This window comes from Miniopterus natalensis, chromosome 2 (genome assembly GCF_054644295.1).
Source record: "Miniopterus natalensis isolate mMinNat1 chromosome 2, mMinNat1.hap1, whole genome shotgun sequence".
Lineage (NCBI taxonomy): Eukaryota > Metazoa > Chordata > Mammalia > Chiroptera > Miniopteridae > Miniopterus > Miniopterus natalensis.
Genome location: NC_142082.1, coordinates 36,591,786 through 36,608,289, shown reverse-complemented (window position 1 = coordinate 36,608,289; position 16,504 = coordinate 36,591,786). Strand labels below are relative to the sequence as shown.

General features: G+C 38.0%; 1 protein-coding gene across 1 annotated transcript in view; it reads left to right on the top strand.

Annotated features, from left to right (window-relative positions):
- Positions 1-10,081, top strand: part of IPO5 (importin 5) — a 46,615-nt gene extending 36,534 nt beyond the window's left edge. The window contains exons 23-26 of the mRNA XM_087814262.1: positions 225-444; positions 6,470-6,698; positions 8,032-8,173; positions 8,771-10,081. Coding sequence (XP_087670388.1) covers positions 225-444; positions 6,470-6,698; positions 8,032-8,173; positions 8,771-8,857 — 678 coding nt within the window. The 3' untranslated portion in view covers positions 8,858-10,081. The remainder of the gene's footprint in view (positions 1-224; positions 445-6,469; positions 6,699-8,031; positions 8,174-8,770) is intronic.
- The last annotated feature ends 6,423 nt before the right edge of the window (positions 10,082-16,504 follow it).

Genomic DNA, 16,504 nt, shown 5'->3' with positions numbered 1-16,504 from the left:
TATAGATTGTGGAATTCTGTAACAAATCATACAAGTCTTTTAAACCTGTAATTATTTAAATCTGTGTAGTAATTGAGGATTTTTATTCACAAGTGGATTTTGCTAAGTTGCTTTTTCTTGCCTGTATCAGGAATATTTGTGTACGCTAATAGTCTATAGTGACTATTTCTTTACATTTTTATGTACTTCAGTATTCAAAACTTAAAAGAGTATCTCTTTTGTAGTGTCCACATAGACCATGGCCAGACAGACAATGGGGATTGTGCATCTTTGATGATGTTATAGAACACTGTAGTCCAGCCTCATTTAAATATGCAGAATATTTCTTAAGGCCAATGCTCCAATATGTATGTGACAGCAGCCCAGAAGTCAGGCAAGCAGCTGCGTATGGCCTGGGAGTCATGGCACAGTATGGTGGAGATAGCTATCGTCCTTTTTGTACAGGTACTGGATGTTTGTTTGGTTATATGTATGTCCTTCCAAGATGTCCTTCAAGGCATCCCCTTTGTTTTTACTTCATTCTCCCTTCCATACCCCCAAACACCTATTTCTGCTTTACTCTCTTTCCCTTTTTCAAAAACTTCATCTGTACCACTTAAGAATTTACAGTCTATTCTCATAGAAATGGAAATGAAATCTTGAGCAGAATTAGAGCCACCCTACCTTGATTTCATTTGGGGTTTGGGAGGTATACCACAGCCTTAACCACAGGACTTTTTTAAAAAAAATTTATATTAAATTTATTGGGATGACATTGGTTAATAGGATCACATAGGTTTCAAGGGTACACTTCTGTATATTGCACTGTGTGCCCACCACCCAAAGTCAAATGATCTTCCATCACCATATATTAGGCCTCCTTCACTCCCCCCACCTTTCCCACCTCCTTCCGTTTGGCAACCACCACAGTGCTTTTGTGTCCATCAGTTTCAGTTTTATATCCCACATATGAGTGAAAGCATATGGTTCTTAGCTTTTTCTAACTGACTTATTTCACTTATAATAATATCCTCAAGGTCCGTCCATGTTATTGCAAATTGCAGTATTTCGTCTTTTCTTATGGCTGAGTAGTAGTCCATTGTGTACATGGAATACATTCTCCAATCCACTATTGCAGGACATTTTGCTCGTCTCCATGTCTTGGCCACTGTGAGTAGTGCTGCAATGAACGTAGGGATGCATATAACTTTGCGAATACATGTTTTCAAGTTTTTTGGGTGTATATCCAGAAGAGGGATTGCTGGGTCATGTGTTAATTCTATTCTTAATTTTTTGAGGAATTACCAGACTTGTTTTCCATAGTATCTATACCCATGTACATTCCCACCAGAAGTGAATGAGGGTTCCCTTTTCTCCACAGCCTCTCCAACACTTATTATTACTTGTCTTGTTGATAATAGCCATTCTAACAAGTGTGAGGTAGTACCTCATTGTAGTTTTGATTTTTGTATCCCTAATAGCTAGTGAAGTTGAACATCTTTTTACATATCTGTTGGCCATTTGTATGTCGTCTTGGGAGAGGTGTCTATTCAGGTCCTCTGCCCATTTTTTAATTGGGTTGTTTGGTGTTGAGTTTTATGAGTTCTATATATATTTTGGACATTAAACCTTTGTCGGAGTGATTGTTTGCAAATATCATCTTCCATTCAATCAGCTGCCTCTTTGTTTTGGTATCTGTTTCTTTTGCTGTGCAGAAGCTTTTTAGTTTGATGTAGTCCCATTCGTTTATTTTTGCCTTTACTTCCCTTACCTTTAGGGTCAAGTTCATAAAATGTTCTCTACAAGTTTAGTACTTATGTTTTCTTCTATATAATTTATTGTTTCAGATCTTATATTGAGGTCTTTGATCCATTTTGAATGAATTTTTGTGCATGGGGACAAACTGTTCCATTCAATTTTCCCAGCACCATTTATTGAAGAGGCTTTTTTTGTGTGTTTCTGCCTCCTTTGTCAAAAATAATCTGCCCATATACATGTGGTTCTGTATCTGACTCTCAGTTCTCTTCCATTGATCTGTGTGTCTGTTTTTCTGCCAATACCATGCTGTTTTGATTATCTTGCTCTGTAGTATAATTTGAAGTGTGGTGGTGTGATACCTCTGGTCTCATTCTTTTTTCTCAGGATTGCTTTGGCTAATTGGGGTCTTTTGTCATTCTATACAAATCTGATGATTTTGTGTTCTGTTTCTTTAAGAAATGACATGGGGATTTTTATGGGGATTGCATTAAATCTGTATATTGCTTTGGGTAATATGGCCATTTTAACTATGTTGATTCTTCCAATTCATGAACATGGAATATTTTTCCATTTTGTTACCTTTTTCAGTCTCTTTTAATAATGCCTTGTAGTTTTCAACATACAGGTCTTTCACAGTCTTTGTTAAGTTTAATCCTAAGTTTTTTATTCTTTTGGTTGCAATTGCAAAAGGAATTCCCCCCCCCCCCCCCCCGTTTATTTTCCTGAAGTTTTGTTAGTATACAGGAAGGCAGTGGATTTTTATGCATTGATTTTTGTATCCTGCCACTATACTGTATTTGTTTATTGTTTCTAATAGTTTTTTTGGTGGTCTTTAGGGTTTTCTATGTATGGAATCATGCCATCCACAAAAAGTGACACTTTTACTTCTACCTTCCTGATTTGGGTGCCTTTTATTTCTTTCTCTTGCCTTATTGCCTTTTATTTCTTTCTCTTGCCTTATTGCTCTAGCTAGGACTTCCAGAACTATGTTGAATAAGAGTGGACATCCTTGTCTTGTTCCTGATTTTAGAAGAAAAGCTTTCAGTTTTTCGCCATTGAGTATGATATTAGCAGAGGATTTATCATGTATGGCCTTTATTATGTTGAGGTACTTTCCTGCCATTTTATTGAGTGTTTTAATCATAAGTGGATGTTGTATCTTTATTTTTTTTAATATATCTTTATTGATTTCAGAGAGAGGAAGGGAGGGGGGAGAGAGAGAGAGAGAGAGAGAGAGAGAGAGAGAGAGAGAGAGAGAGAGAGAGAGAGAGAGAGAGAGAGAGAGAGAGAGAGAAACATCAGTGACGAAAGAATTGTCATTGATCGGCTGCCTCCTGCACAACCCCAACTGGGGATGGAACCTGCAACCCAGGCATGTGCTCTGACCAGGAATCAAACCATGATCTCCTGGATCATAGGTCGATGCTCAACAACTGAGCCACACTCGCCGGGCAACCCAGTCATTTTTTTAGTAGTATGTTGTTCAATCTCCACATATTTGTGGGTTTCTTTGCTTCCTTTTTGCAGTTGATTTCTAATTTCAAGGCATTGTGATCAGAGAATATGCTTGGTATAATTTCAGTGTTCTTGAATTTGTTGAGGCTAGTTTTATGACACAACATATGGTCTGTCCTTGAGAATGTTTCATGTGCATTGGAAAAGAATGGTATAACCTGGTGTTCTGGGATGAAAGGCTCTGTGTCAATTATGTCCATTCGGTCTAGTGTGTCATTTAAGGCTGATATTTCTTTTTTTGATTTTTCTGTTTGGATGATCTATGTAGTGCTATCAATGGAGTTTAAGGTCCCCACCTGTGACTGTGTTTTGATCTGTTTCTCCCTTTAGTTTTGTTAGTAGGTGCTTTATATATTTCAGTGCTTCCTGATTGGGTGCATATATATATCAAGAAAAGTTATGTCTTCTTGATGTAGTGCCCCCTTTATCATTATCAAGTGTACATCTTTGTCTCTCGTTATCTTTGTTGTCTTGAAATATATTTTGTTAGACATAAGTATGGCTATTCCTGCTTTTCTGTGGATGCTTTTTGCTTGGAGAATCAATTTGCACCCTTTCACTTTGAGTTTATCTTTGTCTTTGCAGCTTACATGTGTGGTGAAGGCAGCATATGGTTGGGTTTTGTTTTTTGATCCAGTCTGCTACTCTGAGCCTCTTTATTGGTGAATTCAGTTTGTTTACATTTAGTGTAATTATTGATGTATGAGGATTTCCTGTAGCCATTTTATCCTTTATTTTCTGGTAGCTCTATGATTCCATGTGTTCTTTTCCTTTGTGTTTCTGTCTGCTGTTTTTGTTTAGTGGTGTTCCATACTTTTCTGTTTTCTCTTTTTTTAAGCTATGTGTCTCAATTTTGGCATTTTTGTGTGTGGGTACAGTTAGGTTTATGAAAAAGAAAGTTGCATATTTACAGTAGTTTTTTTTCTTTCGAATGCTTCTGATCTCCATTTTCCTTTGCCAGTTTAGACCTTTACCCCCTCCTCTTTAATGTTTTTGTTGTCACAAGTTATTCCTGTTTATGCTATAAGTTTGTTGGTGATCTTACTCGCAGTATTGTGACCTTATGCTCTTCGTTTCAGGTAGAATAATCCCCTTAGTATTTCCTATAGTGGAAGTTTTCTGGTGATAAATTCCCTCAGCTTCTGTATGTCTGGGAAAGTCTTTATTTCTCCTTCATATTTAAAGGGTAACTCTGGCCTGTACAGGTGTGGCTCAGTGGTTGAGCATTGACGTATGATCCAGGAGATCACTGTTTGATTCCTGGTCAGGGCACATGCCTGGGTTGCAGGCTCAATCCCCAATCGAGAGCTTGCAGAAGGCAGCTGATCAGTGACAACTCTTTCATCATTGATGTTTCTCTCCCCCCCCTCTCTGAAATCAATAAAGATACATTTAATAAATAATAAATAAAGGGTAACTCTGCTGGATATATTATTATTGGCTGGCAGTTTCTCTCTTTCAGATGTTTGAATATTTTATTCCACTCTCTTCTGGCTTGCAGAGCTTCTGCTGAGAAGTCCAATGATACCCTGATAGTTTTCCTTTGTAGGTCACTTCCTTCTTTTCACTGGCTGCTTTGAGAATTTTTTCTTTGTCATTAATTTTTGGCAGTTTTAATACAATGTGCCTTGGAGAGGGCCTCTTTGCAATAACTAGGTGTTCTGTTTGCTTCTTGGATTCAAGGATGTAGTTCTTTCCATAGGTTTGGAAAGTTCTCATCCACTGTTTGTTTGAATAGGCTCTCTGTTCCTTTCTGCCTCTCTCCTTCTTCTGATATGCCCGTTATTCTTACTTTCTTTTCCTGATGGAGCGAGTTCCCATAAAGCTCTCTCTTTTTTTTCTTATTTTTTTATGCTCAGGTTTCTCTGTTCTTCCCTCTGCATCATTTCTAGATTCCTATCTTCGGCATCACTAATTCTTTCCTCCACCTGGTCGACTCTGTTTCCTGTGCACAGTAGTTCACTCCTAATCTCCTTAATTGGGTCCTTCATTTTCAGGATTTCTGTTTGGTTCATTTTGTAAAATTTCAGTCTCTGGTAAAGTACTTGTTTTGTTAACGAATTTGTTTTCTGAGTGCATTTAAATTGCCTGTCTGTATTTTTGCACATCTCGTTGAGTATTTTCAGAACTGTGATCTTGAATTCTCTGTCATTCATGTTACATATTTTCATGTGTTCCAGTTTGCTTTCTGGGGATTTTTCATTTTCTTTCTGAGCTTCCTCGCTACCGTGGTTATTCATGGTAATTGCCAGTTTGCTCCTTCTAAGCATCTCCGTATTATTGACCCTTGTCAATAGCAGTGCTTTCTTTGAAAGAGGTCTTTCTACTATTTTCCAGTAGGTGGCGCCGAATTACAAGTTTTTTACCTCTGTGAAATCCTATAGCTGACTTCCACAGCTGCCCTCAGACAGTACAGCCCCACTGTTTGGTGTTGGGGTTTCTTTCACCCTCTCGGTAATGACAACTTAAGACCTCTGCGGGGTCTCCCAACACACCTCAACTGGGAATCAGTCTTTGGGGGAAGGGGGAAGCAGCAGTTCTGCTGCCATAGCTCTCGGTTTGCAGATAATGTGCTCAACCCAACACCATGGGCAACAGGAGGAGAGTTTTGGGAGTCCAAGGGGCAGGAGGGCTCTGTGGATCTATTTCTTTGTCTGAGATACTGACTGCCCACCAGTGGACAGCAGCAGCAGAACCCCTGCACTGTGTCCTTGCCCAGTCTCTCAGCCAGCTCAGCTGCTATTCACACCACTCACCCTGCTGGAGTGCCCACTGAGGCTCTCTTCCTCCGGGCCAAAGGAAGTGCCTGCTATTACCAGCTTCCTCCCCTCTACAGGCTGAGCAGGTCATGAGCTCCCACTTTAGGACTGCCTCCGTGGCCCGCTGAGCAAAACATACTGGAGGTCCCTGAATGTTTAGCACAGGAATATAGCTAGGCAGCTTTTTAAAACTTAAGTACCCTGAGGTGACCAGGAATGTAAATCTGGGGGGCTACTAACTTCTTGGTGTCTCTAAGTTAGCAGAATGTTAGTGCTCCTGACTCTGCTGGGACAATCTCCCTTTCATTACTATGTTTGTAGTCAAGATGACAAAACATTCCTTACACTTGAACATTTCTTCACTATAACCAATAACTGGACCAAAGATGATAGAGATATTTATGTTCATTTGCATGAAAATGAGGTTTTAATTGGCCCTTTTCAAATGCTTATTTTAGAAGCACTTCCACTGCTGGTACGAGTTATTCAGTCTGTTGATTCTAAAACCAAAGAAAATGTCAATGCTACAGAGAACTGCATCTCAGCAGTAGGGAAAATTATGAAGTTCAAACCTGACTGTGTGAACGTTGAAGAAGTCCTACCACACTGGTTGTCTTGGCTTCCACTACATGAAGATAAAGAAGAAGCTGTACAGACTTTCAATTATCTGTGTGATCTGATTGAAAGGTAAGAAAAAGAACAGGTAGACTTTATTTCTTTCCCCTTCTCATAAAACAGTGCTTCCTGTGCACAGCCCTCAGGTCTCTATAGGTTTGTAATAATGCTGTCTCTATAAATCATGCTAACAAAATGCATTACAGTTAAAATTGCCCCATGATCTGATTTAGGCTATTCTTTATGGAATTAAATTCAGTAGATGGGGCATTATAGAATACGATGTTTTAAGGTTTCCTTCTAATGTTATGTCTCCCACCCCACCTTATTTATTTACTTAACTTTAGATTTTTTTATTTCTATTTTACTGAGATATAATTGACATAATTTATTAGTAGAATGAAATTAAAGGACATTGTTAGTGCCATTATTTTGCCCTCAGAAATTCTGGTGTTTTTCTTCTGGGGAAGTATACCAGACTGGCCATCAAGATCCAGCCCTGGATCTTGGCATTATTTAATGCTATTTTGTGCCCATGAATAAATGTAAGAATTACCACAACCTGGAGGCTATAGAAGCTATTAAAGGCATGTTCTCTGGTGGTCTGTTTTTGTAAGTCTAAGTTCCCCTAAACATTAGTCAGATCTGGTCTCTGTCACTATTAATTAGTGCTTTAAATTCATGAATAAATCAAGGGGCTACAACCACTCATCTCTTGGCATTTGTTGGGCCAGTGGGCATATTTCTTCATGTCTATAAGTTCACATTCACACAAATGATTGTGTTTAAATCTTCCTGCTGAGATTATCATTAAGGGATATAACAGCCATCCTCTGAAGTGACCAGTTCCCCACCGTGCTGTTTGAACATCTACTTTGTAAATGACTACCCTGGAATTCTCATTCAATTCACTGTTGTATTATTTCTTTGCATTAAACCTGCCTGGAATTTATTTTCTGGCTTATTCTCGAAATACCCATCTATCATTTTGAACTTTAAATTTATGTTGGAAACCATTTTGTAGTATGTAAATGAAATTTGTGTTACGAAGCTGTTATTGTTAATATCTTGTTTTTTGGGTTTGTGAGGTTTTTGTTTTTTTAATGTCACATTATTTTTAAAGCATTTAGAGCTTTCTATTTTTTGGCCCTTAAAACAGCCCTGAGAGATGAGCCAAGTATTTTGTCTAATTTACATGGAAAGAAACTGAAGAGCTAATAAGCAAAATTAGCTGGTTTTCCTCCTCCTGCATTTAAAAGGTAGTTGGTTTTAGTGACGGCATAATCATTCTGTAAAAACTGTATAACAAAATTTATTATTGGAGGGAGGGTGTAGTCAAGTATGAGTGCTTGAGTGATTTCTCCTTGTAATTTTTATTTATAATGGTTTTCTTCTCTTTTGTCAGTAATCACCCAATCGTTCTTGGCCCAAACAATACCAATCTGCCCAAAATATTCAGTATAATCGCAGAAGGAGAAATGCATGAGGCAATTAAACATGAAGATCCTTGTGCCAAACGTCTGGCTAATGTAGTTCGCCAAGTACAGGTAAGCTGATTTGGTTAAATTGGGGAAGAGGAAATAAAATTGTTTGGGGGGGGCGCATTTCATGTTGTTCTTTATTAGAAGAAGGAAATTTTATATTCTCTTGTCTCCAAGCCTCAAATAGGTTATACTTATCTGTACGTTCTCATTATATCTTAGAACTTAAACCTTTGTCTTATATTTGAGACATTTTGAACCTTTTGGGTGGTGCTTAGCACATACTCGTTATATATAAATTTGCCTATCTGTGAAGAAACAAGAGGCACCTGGTCTCCTAATAAAACAGAGGTGTGTATTTATAGTGCTAAAGCATTATATTTTTAAATGATTTTTACTCCCTGAATTCATGTGTGTTGGTTACTTGAATGTGTCATCTACCTAGTGTAGCTTTATCAGTGTGAAAATGAAGAAAACCTACAGTAAATGCAGTGAACTTTAAAGAAATGAACAGATTTCTTGTTTTTGCAGTGATACTCATCAAACTAATCTACTTGGAAAGAAAGTACTTTTGGCATTATTATCATCTATCAAATGATTATTAAAATACTTCCAAATGGCTGTTGCACCAGATCTAAATCTGTGACAATGTTTTTTCCCTAGACTTCTGGAGGATTGTGGACTGAATGCATAGCTCACCTCAGTCCTGAGCACCAGGCAGCCATACAGGAGCTCCTGAACTCTGCTTGAAGGGCCTTAAGATACCACCAGAAAACTGACTCCAAATAAACGTTTACCCTTTTGTTTAGGTTTCTTTGTTTTGTTTTTGAGCAAAGAGAGCAGTAGAGTTGTGTGTAGGCCATTCTTCTGCAAAGCCACAACAGCAGGAAGTGAAGCACTGGGTTTCAGAATGGTGTTCAGATGGATTTCTATTATGCCACTGAAGAAGTCCCCATAAGCCCTACAGTAGCACTGAAGAGTATTTTTCAATTGGTATAGCCCACTCATCTGAAGGTAAAAGGGAAATTAAATTCATTTCCTCATTAGACATAAGGCAATTTAAGACCAACAGCTTTAAGATCCGTTATTCAGCATAGATGTGTGTTAAAACTAATTTGCTATACACCTAGTGTTAATTCTATTAATTGGAGTGTGAGCCTTTTTGTAGGGTAGAAAGAAGCCTACCCTGCAAATTAGTAGATCCAAAAATTGGAAAAAAAGCTGAAGACAAAAACAAGCATGAAGATGTCATATTTGATGTCACTTTCGGTTCTTTTTCCCAAAAGGCTTATGTGGTGACTCAGTTTGGAAAACTTTTCAACTTCCAGCCCTTGAATGTGAAGTGTCGTTGGCATGTCTGGCAGTAGTCTCTCGTTCACTTCTCAATAAACAACATTGAAATACAAAGAAGTTTGTGTAAAAATTCCATACTGTCTGGCTTTGATTCATTTGTTTTTAATATAAGAATAATCTTATATATTTTTAAAGTAGTAACTATGGCTCTGAATGTTTTCCCCCCCTAATGTTTTCCTTGTGTGATTCAAACTTGGAAACATCTAGTTTTTACCAACTTCCACTTTAAGCTAAATTATGATACAACTATTCTGTTTACAGTTGGTGACCTTTTAAAACTAGGGTTGTTCTGGTTAGGTAAAAAGATTTGGCTTAGTATTTTCATTGCAAATTGTAATTGCTATAGAGCCACACACAACTTTTAAACTTTTAATTTTATGAGAAATATGACTAAAATTATTTTCTGATAAATTCAGTAAACTGTGTGAATGTTTTTTTTCTTTATGTATTAACCTCACAGCAGTAAATGACTTGTTGTTTCTTTAATTTTTCTAAAGGATCTTAATAGATTTCTGTTGAAACGTCAGTGTTAACATTTTTATAGTTTGTACTAAATTTAACCGTGATATATAAATGCATTTTATGCTTAGATCAGAATTAAAATTAAAGGTTTTTTCTTTACATGATTTGCATTACTTTATTAAAACTAAATCTGGAATGGAATAGAAGTACAAAGGATTATATTAAGATGGTTCACTTGGTAGCAGATATCCTCCAAATGTATTTTCAGTTTTCAGTACACTGTTAGCCTGGAAGCTTCAGTGTCTGGCAGAACATGTTGAATGACTTCACCATCACAGTCATTGCTTTTAGTGGGTACCTATTTGGCTTATAATGTGTGTGGGATATTTTTGAGCTACTTTATTCCCTGCATTTTATATTTTTTTAAAATTTTTAATTGTATTTATTGGGGTGACATTCGTTAAAATTATATAGGTTTCAGGTGTACAATTCTGTAATACATAATATTGTATTGTGCGTTCACCATCCCAAGTCAAGTCTCCTTCAATCACCATTTATCCCCCCTATATCCTCATCTACCTTCCCCCACCCCCTTTCCCTCTGGTAATCACCATACTGTTGTCTGTCTGTATATCCTGTGGTGTTGGAGTAAATGTGTCAAAACAACCCTTCTGCTTCCTTACATAGAATAGTTTGAAAAGCCAACTGGAGCAGTTTGGGTTTGTTTTTAATTATTTCTACACTTAAAACATGTTCAGAATGTGGCAAACCTGCCTAAGTTCAGATAGAAGTGTAGTCTGAAGATGACTATGTTGTTTGCAAAGCACTTACGGCAGGAACCTAGCTTCTGGTTTAAATATTAATGCGAAAGTCACAAGATGGGCCGCTAATAAGGGTCTAAGGTCTCTGAAAGGAGTAAATGGGCATAAATCAATCAGACTAGATCAAATAGAAAAACAATTGATAGAAAAACAAATAATTGGAGATGAATTAAGTTAATCGGAATGCTGGTACTAAAGGCTGTTACTGTGATGAGACCTGTAATCCAGGGCTAATAATTGTAATGTCATCCCATTATCTAGGGAAATTTATGTCTCATTTTGTCTGCACAAGATGAAAATATGATTTTACCTTTTGTACCAAATGTAGTGGCCTTCCGTGTCAGCCAGTAACAATACATTTATGATTCCAAGCTATTTCTGGAGGGAAAATGTGTGTGGCAAGCAAATACTCTTGATGCACCTGGTCTTAGAGTAAATAAGAGGGAGGAGGGTGCATATTTACAGTGCTGTTGTAAATAAGCATTATATTTTTATGATCTAGTCTTGAATGATTGCTTATTTGGAATTACAGCAATTTGAAAGGCTAAGGAGCTAGCTGAATGTTTAAGTGAGTACTGCTTCATTCTACGTGCAAGTATTGCATCAAGTGGTCTGGTTCTTACCTTGTTCCATAGAAATCACTTTGCTCCTCTTAATCCCTCTTTGCCTAAAACAAGTAGTAACCAAAACCTGCCATCTTTCATTTTCTCTGCCCTAAAAGTATGAGTACCACTGTTTTTTAGAAGAAAGTGAATTATCTGCAAGGTGTAGGTTTGGATTTTTATTTCTAATATTTGACTTCTGAATGGGTGGGAAGGGGGCTGATTAACTCAGACTATCCTGGACTGGCTTCCCCCTCTTTTTCACAGAGTTGTAATCCTGACAGTCATTTGCTAGATAATATTTGGGTTTATTCTACATGTTATTTATATTGCTATGTATTTGAGGGAATGAATGAATACCATCACTTTGAAAATAAATTATAGCTCTATTATTTATTTCTTTAAAAAATGAAACCAAAAGCAGTGCAATATGGTTTGTATGTGAAACATAACAAAATTTGTTTTAAAATTCCAGTTGAGGAAGCAGAGGAATTGTGAAACACTCCTTGGTAATTCTGGATCTTTCTCTGTATGTTACCTCTTGACTGATTTAGACATTTTTGTCCTCTTGACTAGCATTCAGAATCTAATGGAAATCAAGACAGTGCCATTTGTCACTGTTTAGAAATTAGTTCCCCTACTTCCCTGGAAATTTTGTAACAGGTGGGTAAAAAATGTAAGTTTTGAATTGCAGCCTGACAACGTCCTCTGGTCTAAAGGTGTACCTTGAAAGATTATATTGTTGAATGGTTAAGACTGGGGATCAGCAAACTATCTGAAGGACTAAATAGTAAATACCTTTTTATAGGGTGTTGCAGGCCCTAAGATGTCTGTCACAACTGTTTCACTGCCATTCTAGCACATTGCTGAACAAATGGATGTGGCTGTCCCATTGAACTCCAAAAGCAGGCTGGTCATAGTTTGATACCTGATTAAAAAACATTAACTGGGTTCAAAAGTCTAACTGTGTGTGTATTGACACCTTGGACACTCACCTGTGCCTTAGTTCCCTTCTCTGTAATATGGGGATAATAGTACACACATAGCCCTAACTGCTTATTAACCTCTCTGTGCATCACTACTTGCAAAACAGGTCCGCTGTCTCTACCCTCAGGTTGATTGTGAGGCTTGACGTAATATGTATACATAATATATAGAAACACCTAAGACAGTGTCTGACGTTGCAGATCTGCTGTTGGGAGTACACATGTTTGAAGAGAGTTAAATTAGATGGCATGTGTTTTTACAACTAGTTAACTGTCATTTATTCCATGGAAAATGCAGTATTTATGAACCAACAAGAATCCAGTCAAGAATTTTATTGTTGGGTAGCAAGAACTACAATGGCTCGAGTATAAGTGCTGAGGAAAGCACATGGTCTGGCTTCAGGTAGGAAGCACACACACATGGCAGGGGAAAGTACAGGGTGCAGAGTGTACAATAGGAAGGAATCGGAAATAAGATTCATTAAATAATGCAAATAGAGTGCAGCCATTCTAGCAAACTGCACCAGAGACCAAAAAATACTCCCAGTCATGGCCGTTGAGAAACCCTCCCTGGGGTGAGGCCTCTATCCAGCCTTGCCACCGCAATTGGGATTGTCCTGGGCTGTGTGACAGGGATGGCCCAGAGTGGGGCACGAGACCAATGGGTAAAAGGAGGGAATGTTGCTATTAAGTCACAATTATGTTGACAGTGAAGAAAATGTTCCAAGTCATTCGTAGCCCATTTAGAAACTTAGCCCAACCCCCCAGTGCAGCTACCCTCTTGTTTCACCATATCTGTAAACCTCTTAGTGGGGCAGGTGACTGTTGTTTCTGTTTGTCCCAGCTGCTCGCAGCTGCTGCTTGCTTACCACTTAAATTTCACACTCTCAGCTGATGTCGCTCATGTAGTTTTAAACATTTAGCTATTGAAATAAAGCCCTCTTTGGTCAGAAGTTAGTGAACATGTAGAGAATTATGACCTTGTTGCATTTTCTGATCTATAAAAGATTTAAAGTTTATTATTAAAGGGTCAGAAAAGATAGTTCTATTTTCAGAAAATGCAACCCATCAATGTTTTTAGTGCTCTTGAGTTGGGTCTCATGGAAAACATTACTACTGTAAATGATCATTGAGCTCATATTGTAGCTGGTGTTTCAAGAAGAAAGTATAAAATAGCAACACAAATGTGGAGACATTATAATGGATTGAAATAGTAACTAATTATTTCTCTAGAGAGCAATGACTGACCTGAGTAGCAATAGTGAAGGATTCTGAGGAACAAAGGCTGCGTCTGAGAACACTAATTTGTGATTCACAATAGGGATCACTTCTTTCTCCCCTAAGAAAAAAACCTCTAGGTCCCTGTCACCAGAGGCAGCAAGTCAGAGGCTCTGTGCTGGCCTTCAGGGATCCCACTCACCCCAAAGTGAAGTGCTACCCCAGACTGCCCAATGCCAATGCAAGGAACATCAGAAAGTCATCCAGAAGGCCTGCAAAGCTGGAGGATGGCCAGCAGCACCTACTCCCTCGCGGCATTTCACTCCAGTCACCATCCCTTATAGCCCCACCTCCCTTCCCATCTGACGGAGTCCTGGACCCACAGGTTTTCTGTCTTGAAAACTGCCTCAACTTGCAGGTAAGGAGCTGTTTTTCTTTGTGTCTGCCTCAGCTTTATTGTACTAGGAAAGCATTTGCTTCTTGTCTGGACCCCTTTTCATGGCAAACATCCAATACTGGCCTTTCTTTATCTGAGCTATCGAGACTAGATTATTTCTAAGTTTCTTTTGGATGCTCCAAAGTCTCCTGACTTATGTGTGGAAGAGAGTACTGGTGACACAGTTCAATGAAATAATGTAACCAGAGTGCTCAGGGGGACACGGGTAGTGGGTGTTATTGTGACAGCTACACCTGGGCCCTGGGGACCAGCCCCAATCATTCAAACATTCCAAAAACCCACCAAGATTGAGAACCTACTGATAACCTGAGCTTCCTGTTTCTGAACTCATCTGAACATTTTGCTGGAAATATTTTAATTATTTATGAAAAGATCCATGACATATTTTCTCAAGTCAGATGGCAGGGCTAAGGGGATAAGTAAGGCATGCCCTCTTCCTGGAGTTTTCATATGTTACAAAATATGAGGGTATTTTGAGATGAGGCCCAATTTCTGGAGAGTCTTAATTGCTACTTATTTAACTTTTACACAAAGAGGCACCTGTACCTGGTTCAAAATTCAAAATTTATCAAACTGAAAAATTTATTTAACTCTCCACACCTGCCCTTCCGCCACCCCCACCCAGGTTCGCCTCATGAAAGAAAAATATACAGGCTTGTTCCCAACAGACACTATTTGCTAGATGTAATCCATAATTCCCTTCTGGAGGGAAATTAGCGCTCCTGATGAAATATCTGTTTTTCTGGTTAAAAACTGCTGAGAAACTACCCATCTGCCCTCTTGTTAACCCAGCCTGAATTCTTCAACCAGATATTTGGGTTATTCTTTAAAAAATAATAAAAGTCAATGATCATTTACTGTCATTTTATTTTGCTTCTAAATACCTCTTTTATGAAAGACATCATTGAAATTGGCCTGCTTGAGGCCTGTGTCCTTGCAGCAAATTTATAATAGATTCCAACATAACTAAATTGTCTAAAAAGGACTTCTTTAAACATCCTTCCCAGAAGGAAAGATTATTCTTATGTATCCTTCCAGGTTATAAATATTCACATGGCTTTTGGGGATAAAAATGACTTCATTTTGGCTAGGAATTAATTCTCAGTATTCAGTTCTGCTAAAGATAGAGGTTGAACATCTTTTGCCCTTTAAATGACAATATGTAAATCAATATGCTCAGTACTGGTTATCGTCAAAATGTTAAAACTAGGTCATTATATTGATTTAGAACCTCATTTCATCTTAAACTAAGTGGCATCAGGCTAAATATCCTTTTATTAATCAGCATTAGAGAGCATATTTTTAAGTATGTGTTTTCATAAGATATATTTACTAGCATTTATTTCATTTTTTTTTTTAAATTAACGTTCTGGTTTTAGTATATTTGTTTTTGTGGTTGCCTAGTGGTTTTTCATTTGAGGTAATGATTTAAAATTTATTTTAAAGCACTCTTTAAAAAAGCCAGTGAATTGATTTTAAAAAATAAAATGTAAACAGGCACAATTGCTTTGGGAGTGTGGCAAAAATCATGCAGATGGTGCTCATGATTGAAGTCTAGGAAATACTTTTCCTTGGCTGAGGCTTGCAATGCGATCATATAGGTTCAAGGAGTTTTGTTTGACCTAGTTATGAGAAATAAAATGCAGTAATTATTCTATCAGGTTAGATGAGCAAACGTCAGCAAGAATGTGACTCAGCCAACAAGCTACTTGGAGGCATGAACCAGACAAAGGCAACTGTGCAGGTTTGTGGAGGCTTTTTAACCTTTTTATTTTAAAATCATTTCCAATTTACAAGAAAGTATAAAAAATAGTAAAAGAACTCCCATCTACCCAGGTTCATCACCTTTAATGTGTTGCGGTATTTATCTTCTGAAGCACTTGAGAGTGACAGGTTCTCTCCTTCACCAGGTTCTAAGGAGGATTCCCTGAGCTTTTTTTCATCTCAACTTTCAGATTTCCACATTTGTCTCTGCATTTCTAATTTTAGCAAGAATCCTAAGTAGTTTAGCCACCCTGGATATCTGATCAGATTCTTTATCCCCCACCATCTCCCAGGCGATGCTGTCTGATCACCCTGGCCTGCCTTCAACAAGAACCCCCCTCCTGATGTTACCTTTAATAATTTCCCATGCAGATCTCACCTGCTCCTTGGCTATAAATTCCCTTGTGTCCTTTATCTGAAGTTAAGCCCTCACTGCACAGCCCCTCTGCAGTATTCCCTACACCTATTACAACAGCCCCTTAAATATAGTCTGCCTTACTTTCTTTAGCAAGTGTTGTGAATAATTTTTTTTTCTTTTTTTTAAATATATCTTTATTGATTTCAGAGAGAGGAAAGGAGAGGGAGAGAGAGAGATAGAAACATCAATGATGAGAGAGTCAATGATCGAGCCCACAACTAGGCATGTGCCCTGACCGGGAATCGAACCCCGATCGCCTGGATCCTAGGTTGACGCTCAACCACTGAGCCATGCCCGGCCAGGTTGAATAATTTTT